The sequence below is a fragment of the Microtus ochrogaster genome, chromosome 5 (genome assembly GCF_000317375.1).
Source record: "Microtus ochrogaster isolate Prairie Vole_2 chromosome 5, MicOch1.0, whole genome shotgun sequence".
Taxonomy (NCBI): domain Eukaryota; kingdom Metazoa; phylum Chordata; class Mammalia; order Rodentia; family Cricetidae; genus Microtus; species Microtus ochrogaster.
In genome coordinates this window covers 81,301,723-81,311,465 of record NC_022012.1, presented here as the reverse complement: position 1 = coordinate 81,311,465, position 9,743 = coordinate 81,301,723, and the positions used below count along the sequence as shown (strand labels likewise).

At 45.7% G+C, this 9,743-nt stretch overlaps 1 protein-coding gene across 2 annotated transcripts in view; it reads right to left on the bottom strand.

Annotated features, from left to right (window-relative positions):
- Usp4 (ubiquitin specific peptidase 4) overlaps positions 1-9,743 on the bottom strand; it is a 41,497-nt gene that overhangs the window by 2,445 nt on the left and 29,309 nt on the right. For both annotated transcript variants that reach the window (XM_005347901.2, XM_026779219.1), the window contains 6 exons: positions 9,384-9,472; positions 7,130-7,339; positions 4,022-4,092; positions 3,507-3,625; positions 2,909-3,058; positions 1,672-1,775 (listed from right to left, as the gene is read on the bottom strand). In XM_005347901.2, coding sequence (XP_005347958.1) covers positions 1,672-1,775; positions 2,909-3,058; positions 3,507-3,625; positions 4,022-4,092; positions 7,130-7,339; positions 9,384-9,472 — 743 coding nt within the window. The remainder of the gene's footprint in view (positions 1-1,671; positions 1,776-2,908; positions 3,059-3,506; positions 3,626-4,021; positions 4,093-7,129; positions 7,340-9,383; positions 9,473-9,743) is intronic.

Genomic DNA, 9,743 nt, shown 5'->3' with positions numbered 1-9,743 from the left:
AAAAAAAAAAAAAAAGATGTATTATTTAATTACATGGAGGGGTGGTTATGAGCACAGGAGTGCAAATGCCCACAGGTGATAAGGTGGTGCTGGGAGTCAGACTCAGGTCCTGGAAGAACAGTGCTCTCTGCTATTGAGCCATCTCTCCAGCTGCCCGGGGTCTATTCAATGGCTATGACCAGTGCTAGACTCGGTGTAGTCACAGTGCTAGCCTAGGATTTCCATCAGTGCCCCCAACAAACAACATGGTCATGAGGTGCAATCCAGAGCCACAGAGGGACTTGGCCATGGCACTGATACTTCTAAGATTTAAGACAACAAGAGCAGATGGCTTCGTCTTCAGCAGAATGTTCTTAATGCCTCTGGAGTCAGTAGAGGAATTCTGGTTGGAAAACAGTGACCACTGGGCTTGCAGAGCTGAGAGGGGAACAAGGAGCATTCCATTTCTTTTCTCCACAGCTGCGACAGTATCTGTGGCGGGCAGGCTGGAGCTGCGGCTCAGTAGCTGGACTAATCTAGATTACACAAGGCTCCAAATTCCATCCCCAGCACTGGGGGAAAAGTAATGCCCCCCTCAAAACTGGTAATATATAGCTAAAACAGTTGGAAGGCTAGGCAGGAGGGTGAGTGTAAGCATTCTGACAGCCAGAGCTTCATAGTAAGGTCTTGTCTCAACAGCAGCAACAACAACAAAAATACAAAAATAGTTTCCATAAAGTGAACCAGAAATTCTGGGAAATAGGTCAAAAGAAAGAAATCACTTTTTTGTTGGGTAAGGTCATGTATACCTATCATCTCAGCGCATAAACAGTGGGATGGAAAGAACTGCAGTTCAAGGCCATCAAGGATTACCTAGCAAGTTACAAGCCAGCCTGGGATGCACGATGAGATTCTGTCTCAAAATCAAACCAAACTACACCAAAATTAACTAATTTTGGCATTTCTCATTCTAGGTCTCTGTACCCCTTGTATTTTCTCCGCTTTTGCAGAGCTGGGATGCTGCTTCTAAAGATACTAATTTTACAGAGCTGTTTTCGATTATTCTGAAGTGGCTGAGAACTCTCTGATCAAGGCCCTGGACAGCAGTATCAGCTGTGCTCTCAAGCACGTTTGCTAATACAGAGATGGGGAATGAGCCAGGTGCAGTGGCACACACCTTTAATCCCAACACTTGGGAGGCAGAAGAGGTAGGCAGATTTCTGAGTTCAAGGCCCATCTGTCTACAGAGCTAGTTCCAGGACAGCCAGGGCAACACAGAGAAACCCTAGCTTGAAAAATCAAAATAAATATAGAGGCAAACATTTTTGTGCATAAAGTTTTATCATGTCATTGTCTTAAGAGAGAATCCCAGAGATAAACCCAGCATGGCCCCTACTTGAGAGACTGCCCGAAGTCCTAGGTTACCCTGACTGACGACATGATGAGCTCCAGCCCAGCATGGGATTATCAGTGGGACAACTCACCAGGTTAGCAGTACCGAATTAAAGAATATGAAAAGTTAGAAAGGAGAAAGGAAGGGGGTTAGAAAGGGCAAGGGATTGAGAAAGCCTATAGCCAGCAACTATAAACAAGCCAGGGGCTAATGGCAGTGCCAGGCATCCAGGAAGAGGCTGAGAGAACACCAGGCAGGGCATTTCCACACATCTCAAGTAAGCAGATGCCAATACTTACAGTGACCAACCCCCATGGCTCCATAGTGATTGGACACAGCAATTAGGTCATAAACATAAGGTCTTGCTGACCGGTCACAGACAAACTCGGACATGTTCAGAGATCTGAGTAAAAAATATAATACCCCACAAGTAAGTTAAACTCTGTAGCCCAGCAACCCCATTCATCAACAGACCAAAGTATAGGAAAACACTCAACTATGTGAGGAGAGACAGACCAGGGCAGAGTGATCACTTGTCAGGCTTAGAAACCGGGAGAGGTCCAAGTTGTGGCGCTACCATACTGTGTGGGTTCCAACAGCGGTAAGAAGACATCAAAGAGGGCTTCAGCCCCTGAGTCGGGAGGCTGCTATTAACAGAGCTGCAACCCCTGAAATGTCAGCGCAGGCCCTGGGAGGCTTTCCTAGTTTGGAATTTTCTTTGTTATTATTGTTGTGTACGTGTGTCTGAGTGAGGAACTGAGTGCAGCCGTTAACACCACATCACAGTTATCTGAGGACAGCTCTTAGAAGGTTCTCTCTTTCGACCATGGAATCTGGGGATCAGACTCAGGCCATTAGGTCTGTGTGGCCGGTGCTGTTACTCGCTGGCTGTCTCACTGGCTCACACTGAAATGTTCAAAAATGCAGAAAGGGTAAAAGAAAATAAGGCATGGTGGTACATGCTTTAATTCCAGCACACAGGAGGCAGAGGCAGGGATATCTCTGAGAGTTCGAGGCTAGCCTGGTTTACAGAGCGAGTTTCAGAACAGCCATGACTACACAGAGAATCCCTGAAAAACTTCGGGGGAAAAAGAAAGGAAAAAGAGTTTTAAATTACCAGGGTGGATTTGAACTTGTAATCAATTATCTTCCCGCCTCAGCCAAGGGTTGCAAGCACACACAACCACACCCATCTAAAGATCAGTTCAGTTGGGTAGGCGGCTCTGACCGCCATGTTCCTGTTCATGAGAAGCAGCACTGAGCTTGTGCTGGCCTGGCTGAGACCAGGTCCCTAACACCAATGACAGGCCAGCAAAGCAGACCACAGGCTGGTGGGAGGACTCAAAAGCACCAGCAGCGACACAGACAATCCACAGGGCTGTTCTATCAGGGATGATTCCCACTAGTGCGGGGGTGGGAGGAAGATGGCTCCACAAGTCAACCTCCCAGAGCCAAGTAACACACAACCTAACCCGAGCCCTGAGCACCCTCTCACCTGACCGGCACATGGACAACACTGCAGGTGCCCACACCCACCTGACTGGGAACTCCACAACCGTGTCAAGCTTATCCCGCCAGTATCTGTTATAGGAGAAGCGTTTGAGATGAACCACCAGGATCTTGGGCAAAGACCACAAGTCAAACTTCTTTGTTGCTTGTTGGTGTTTCTTACAGGTGGGACAGTACCTGAGGAGAAAAGACCAGGGCAGCAGGCAGCCAGCTGTGCACTTAGTGGGAACACAGCTACTCTGTCACAGAGCTATCCTTTCAAGCAGGGCTAAACCCCAGTATTTTCTTTTGTCTCTAAGATTTTATTTTATTTTACTTTATATGCATTGGCATTTTGTCTGCATGAGGGTGTTGGGTCACCTGGAACTGTAGTTACAGAAGACTGTGAGCTGCCATGTGGGTGCTAGGAGTTGAACCTGTCAGTCCAGGTACTTATCAGCAAGGACTATGGCTTTTTCAGTCCAGAAAACACAGTCCGCAAACACAATGACGTATTATAGATCTGGCCATGCAGAAAGATGATCTCTCCAAGCACAGAAGAGGTTTCTGTGCATAGAGATGATCCCAGCAACCCTCAGACCCTATGAATCCATGAATCCCCTGCTCAGCATCTGGGCGCGCATACCAGGGGTCATGCTCCCCAAGGGTCTCCATGGTGGTGAAGAGCTCAATGCACTCTCTCAGGGCTACTGCGGTCCTCTTCTTCTTCTGAGGCTGTGACATGCTCACATGCTTCTCACAGGCCTGCAAGAAATAAGCGCTGAGTTCTGGTGGAGAACCATCTTACTTGCTCAAGATGCTAAGGCTGTCAGTGGAGCAGAGGTGGTGCACGCCTTTATTCCCAGAATTCAGGAAGTAGAGATAGGCAGATCTCTGAGTTCAAAGCCAGCCTGGTCTATTGAGCAGTTCCAGGCAGCTAGGGCTACACAGAGAAACCCTGCCTCAAGAAAAAGGGAAAAAAAGCTAGAGGCTCTCTCTCTGCCTGGGATATACTACACTTTCTGGGGTCTCTGAATACAAAAAGATAAAGTCTTGGGTGTTTTTCAAGTTCTCAGGAAAACTTGTTAAACTGTTGTTCAATCAGTGAGAGGACTGTAAATATATTTCCAGAGCACTGACCACAAACCCCAAATGACCTACCTCAGATTCTTGCTCATCATAGTAAAGGCTTCGGGTCTCACTGTCCCAGTCAATGGCCAGTGTGGATCGAGCTGTGGAGGGGACCATAGTGTCACTCATTATGGAATGACCAGCACAAGAGAGGCTCTCCAAGTGACCAGAGTGAGAAGGGCCACACTTAGGCAGAACCACCACCCCTGCTCACCCACCACCAGCCACCGAGGAGAGCAATGCTAGGCCTTGGGGCAGCCATTTTGAACCCCTACCTCCCAAAGCTTTTGACAAAGACTTCCTTAGTGCTACGGATCCACTCCTGACAGGACATATGCGGGGTGGAGCTGGGGGGACTGGGAACAGACTTAACCTCTTGCCTGAAGCATAAAAAATCTGACACAACAGATACAATAACTGTTTTCAACTGTTCACCTGGACAAACACCAGGCAAACCAAGATCATCCAAGGTAGAAAACGAAACAACCCTGCACCAGTCCAGCTCAGTACTGGCAAGCACCCCGGGGCACTGAATGGTTCTGAGAGAGAGACAGAGACAAAGAGACAGAGACACAGAGAGAGACAGAAAGAGAGAGAGAAGGAGGGAGGGAGAGAGAAAAACAAGAGACTGGATTAAGGAAGCAAAATTAATCTGAGAGCAGGGTGTGGTAGTTTACGCTGTAATCTCAGCTTTTAGAGCAGGATCAGGTGTTTATCCTTGGCCACGGAGTAAGTTCAAGAACAGTCAATATGGGCTACATATGTGTCTCAAAACACAAAAGGGGCCAGGCATGGTGGCACACACCTTTAGTACCAGCACTAGGGAGGCAAAGGTAAGCAGATCTCTGAGTTTGAGGCCAGCCTGGTTTATGGAGTCCCAAGACAGGCAAGGGTACACAGAGAAACCCTGTCTTGGGGAAAACAAACAAACAAACAAACAAAACAAACAAACAAACAAAAACAGGAGAGAACTATAGCTTAGCACTAGAGCCCCTTATCATTTATGTACAAGTCCCTGAGTTCAATCCCTAGAACTATGAATTAAATAAGTGAAAAATTGAAAAAGTTGGAGGCTGGAGAGATGGCTTAACAACTAGAACCTTGTCTGCTCTCCCAAAAGACCCAAGTTCAATTCCCAGCACCCAATGGCTGCTCTTGATTGTCTGAAATTCCAGTCCCAGGGGATTTGATATCCTCTTCTGGCCTCTGCAGGCACACACATGGTAACACAGACTTACATACAGGTAAAACACCCATTCACATAAAAAATTTTTTGAAAGGGTTGGGTCAGGTTGGAAAGATGACTCGGTGGTTAAAACCATTGACTGTTCTTATAGAATACTGGGGTTCACTCCCCAACACCCAAGTTGGGAGGCTCCTAACTTCTTACAGCTCTAGTTCTACTGCAAGCAACTACATACACATGTACACATATACATGCAGGAAAACACCCAAACACAAAAAACTTGTAAAATTAAAACAAAGGAGGGAGGGGGGGGAGAGAGAGAGAGAGACAGAGAGAGAAAGAAGGTGAAGGAGGACTGGTAGTTAACAAGTTAACTTCTGCCCTAAAAGATACAGCTCCTACCCTGCCCATGGAGACGTCACACATGATGTATGTCCACTTCCTGGGGATGCCTCTTCCCAATACATGCTGTCATGATCACAAAGTTCCGTGTACCTGACATACAAATCTATAACTACCCTCTAGTTGCATCATATTTGATTACATATTTTTAATGGGACAAAGAAAAAAAATGAACTTATTCTTATGAGTGAAACAAGTCTACAGAAACGCTCCTAACATGACCACAACAAATACACTGAGCCAGAGGACAGGTCCGGCAGAGCTTCTGAGGTCCTCAAGGATCAAGGTGAAAGTGAGGCACAGTGGTGCAAACTTGTAATCCAAGGACTCCTGAGATGGAGAGAAGAGTAAGGCCAGCATCAGCTACACAGTAAGTCTGAGGCCAACACAGACCAACAAGAGTCTCTTGGGAGCTGGAGAGATGGCTCAGAGGTTAAGAGCACTGGCTGCTCTTCCAAAGGTCCTGAGTTCAATTCCCAGCAACCACATGGTGGCTCACAACCATCTGGTTGTGCCCTCTTCTGGCGTGCAGACATACATGCAGACAGAATGCTGTATACATAATAAAAGAAATTAAAAAAAAAAAGTCTTTTGGAACTAAAAAAAAAAAAAATGTTACTTGCTCTTGTAGAGGACCCGAGTTCAGGTCCCAGCATCCACTTGGTGGTTGATTCACAATTGTAATTTCAGTTGTAGGGGATATGATGCCCTCTTCTGGTCTCCATGGGCACCAGGCACACATGTGGTGCACAGACATACATGTAGGTAAAACATCAAATATATAAAAAATAATCAAACTGGACAGTGGTGGTGGTGCACACCTTTAATCCCAACACTTGGGAACAGAGACAGGTGGATCTCTGTGAGTTTACAGTCAGCCTGGTCTACCATGTGAGTTCCAGGACAGGACAGGCTCCAAAGCTACAGAGAAACCCTGTCTTGAAAAAAAAAAAATAATAATAATCAAGAGAGTGGTGGCACATTCCTTTAATCCCAGCGCTTGCTGGGGGAGACAAGTGGATCTCTGTGAGTTCGAGGTCAGCCTGGCCTACAAAACAAGTTCCAGGTCAGTCAGGGCTTAACAGAGCAAACCTGTCTCAAAAAAACAAAAGAGAGAGAGAGAAATAGAGAGATGGAGAGAGAGCAGGCACATGCTTGTCTCAAATTTGCCAACCCCTCTACTAAAAGGAACAAAGTGAAAATCCTTTGAAGGATGAAGAATATATTTGTCCTCAATCATTTTCCAAAGGAAATGGTCACAGAACTACATAAAGACAATTAAAACTGGCTGAGCAGTGGTTGTGCAAACCTTTAATCCCAATATTCGGAGGGCAGAGTCAGGTGGATCTCTGTGAGTTCGAGGCCGGCCTGGTCTACAGAGCAAGTTCTAGGACAGCCAGGACAACACAGAGAACAACTGTCTCTGGTTAAAGATAGGCTCTAAAGCTACACAGAGAAAACCAAAAAGAAAAAAAAAAGGACAATAAACTAAGTGCCTTTCAATGATCTTCAGTGTCCCAGTCTAGCTGAAAGGTCGGGAGAGCACTTACAGCTGAGCTTGAGGAGCTTCCCGTCAGTTGCAAGCGAATTGATATCAGCAGTTCCATAGGAGTTCACGAGACTGAAGGTGAAAAGCCTCCTGTGTCGCGGCTGGCCTTGCACCTTCTGGGTGGTCTCAGTAGGGTCCTCACCACTGCCTTCTGCTTCTGAAAGCTGCTCCTTCCCTTCCTCTTGATGATCCATTTCTTCTTCGTCGTCTCCTGATATACATGAAAAACAATTTATATAAGACCCATATTTCATTGTTAAAATGTTTATTTATTTATCTTGGGTTTTCAAAATAAGGTTTCTCTGTATAGCCCTAACTATCCTGGAACTTGTTCTGAAGACCAGGCTGGCCTCGAACTCATAGAGATCCATCTGCCTCTGCTTCTGAAGTGCCAAGATTAAAGATGTGCACCACCATCATCCGGCCAATGTTAAACTTTTTATTTAGTCAGGTATGGTGATATCTACCTATAAGCCCAGCACTCAGGAGGCTGAGGCAGGATACTGAGTTCAAGGCCAGCCACAAACACACAGCAAATTTGAGGCTAGCTTGGACCACATAAGACCCTGTCTCAAAACAACAAAACCCACAAATAAACAAGTAAACGATAAATGTTTATTTAATACTGCAGTGTGTTACTGCTTCCTCCCAATGTGTGTGTGTTAAAGTGCATCACCTCTACACATCTCTATAGTACTTGATTTAACACGTGACAGCCCCCAAGGGCAGACAAGGTGTGCTAGTCCATGCTGAAGAAGCAGAGACCCAGGGATTGAGATGAGTTTAGGTTCTGCACATCACATGATCTTACTCTGCCTTCATCAATAGGTTCAGAGAAAAGCACACTGAAATGAAACACTCAAGAAAACAGTTTTACAAGAAACAAAATTTAAAAGTCAGATTTAAAATCCTGCTATCCCTGTACTTGGGAGAAAGAAGGAGGATTGGGAACTAAGCATAGGCTATACAGTGAGTGCTAGCCCAGCCTGGGTTACAGAGTGAGACAAAAGAGGGCTGTCAAGATCGGTCAGCAGATACAGCATTTGCTGCATGGACCTAAGTTTGTGCCCCAGAACCTGCATAAAAGTGGACGAAGAGAATCAACTTCAAACATTCATACACGACCACACACATACCATGCACACATAGACACAACAGTAATGAATAAAAACTTTAAAACTACACCAAAACCAAAGAATTTGGAGGTCATTTGTGGGTTTATAGGACACATAAAGGCACATGATCACCTAAGTGTCCAAAGGAAGAGGAACACCTACCCTACAGAACAGGCATGCTCATAGGTAAAGACAGCTCATCCCTGGCCACAGGGATACCTTGAGGTTTGCCATCACTGACTTCCTTCTCTCCCACAACCTAAAGTCAGCCACTGACTACAGCTTCCTAGGAAGATACAAACTCCCAAGATAGCCAGCTTCAGCCTTCTGATTAACTGGCCAGGACATCTACCCTCCTTGGGCACAACAGGCTCCCCAGCCATGCTGGATGGTTTGCACAGGAATGTGCTAGGAAAGTACCAACCAGGCAATGCTAACAGATGAGAATTAAATTCTGATTCTGGAGTGGTCAGTGATCCAGTGATCATGTGAAACTCTAGCCTTGATGCCTTGACACCTAGCACTGTAAAACCAAACCTTTTTTTTTCTTTTGGTTTCCCGAGATAGGGTTTCTCTGTGTAGCCTCACTGTCCTGTAGACCAGGCTTGTCTTAAACTCACAGAGATTCACCTGCCTCTGCCTCCCAAATACTGGGATAAAAGGTGTGCACATCACAACCGCATGGCAACCAAACAAATCCTAGCTCTGCTTCATACCCTCAGCCTTGTTACCTAATTCCTCTAGACTCAGTGTGTCTGAGGTGAAGCCCAATGTGTCCAAGCAGGGACCTAAGAAGATTCTACAAAGGACAAAAGTTTACAATGGTGACTGAGGCTGGAGATGGCTCAGAGGTTAAGAGTAGTGGCTGCTCTTCCAGAGGTCCGAATTCAGTTCCCAGCAACCACACAACCATCTGTAATAAGATCTGGTGTCCTCTTAGGGTGTACAGGTAGAACACTGTATACCTAATAAATAAATAAATCTTTAAATAAACAACAACAACAAAAAACCCAATGATGACTGAGAGACCCTACCCTCTACCAGCCTAGCCTCAAATACTGCCATGTGTTTAACATCTTCCACAAAGAGGGAAATCAAGAGCAATGTGGTCATTACACCCCCCACAGCAGGAATGCTCACCTTCATAGCTGCCCCTGGAGCCATTGCATGCTCCAGGCTCCAAGGGTGAACAGAGAAACTCATCAGGCAAAGGCTGTTTTATATAGCGGCTTAAAAAAAAAAAAAAAAAAAGGACTATTAGCATTAACTTCTTTCTTCACTATGCAGCTATGAAGCAGTACCTAATTTACATATTTGGTTACTAACAAATGCAACATAATGGCTCAAGAAATTAAGATGCTGGGCTCGAGAGATGACTCAGAGGTTAAAAGCACTCACTGGCTGCTCTTCCAGGTCTTTTTTTTTTTGGTTTTTCGAGACAGGGTTTCTCTGGGGCTTTGGAGTCTGTCCTGGAACTAGCTCTGTAGACCAGGCTGGTCT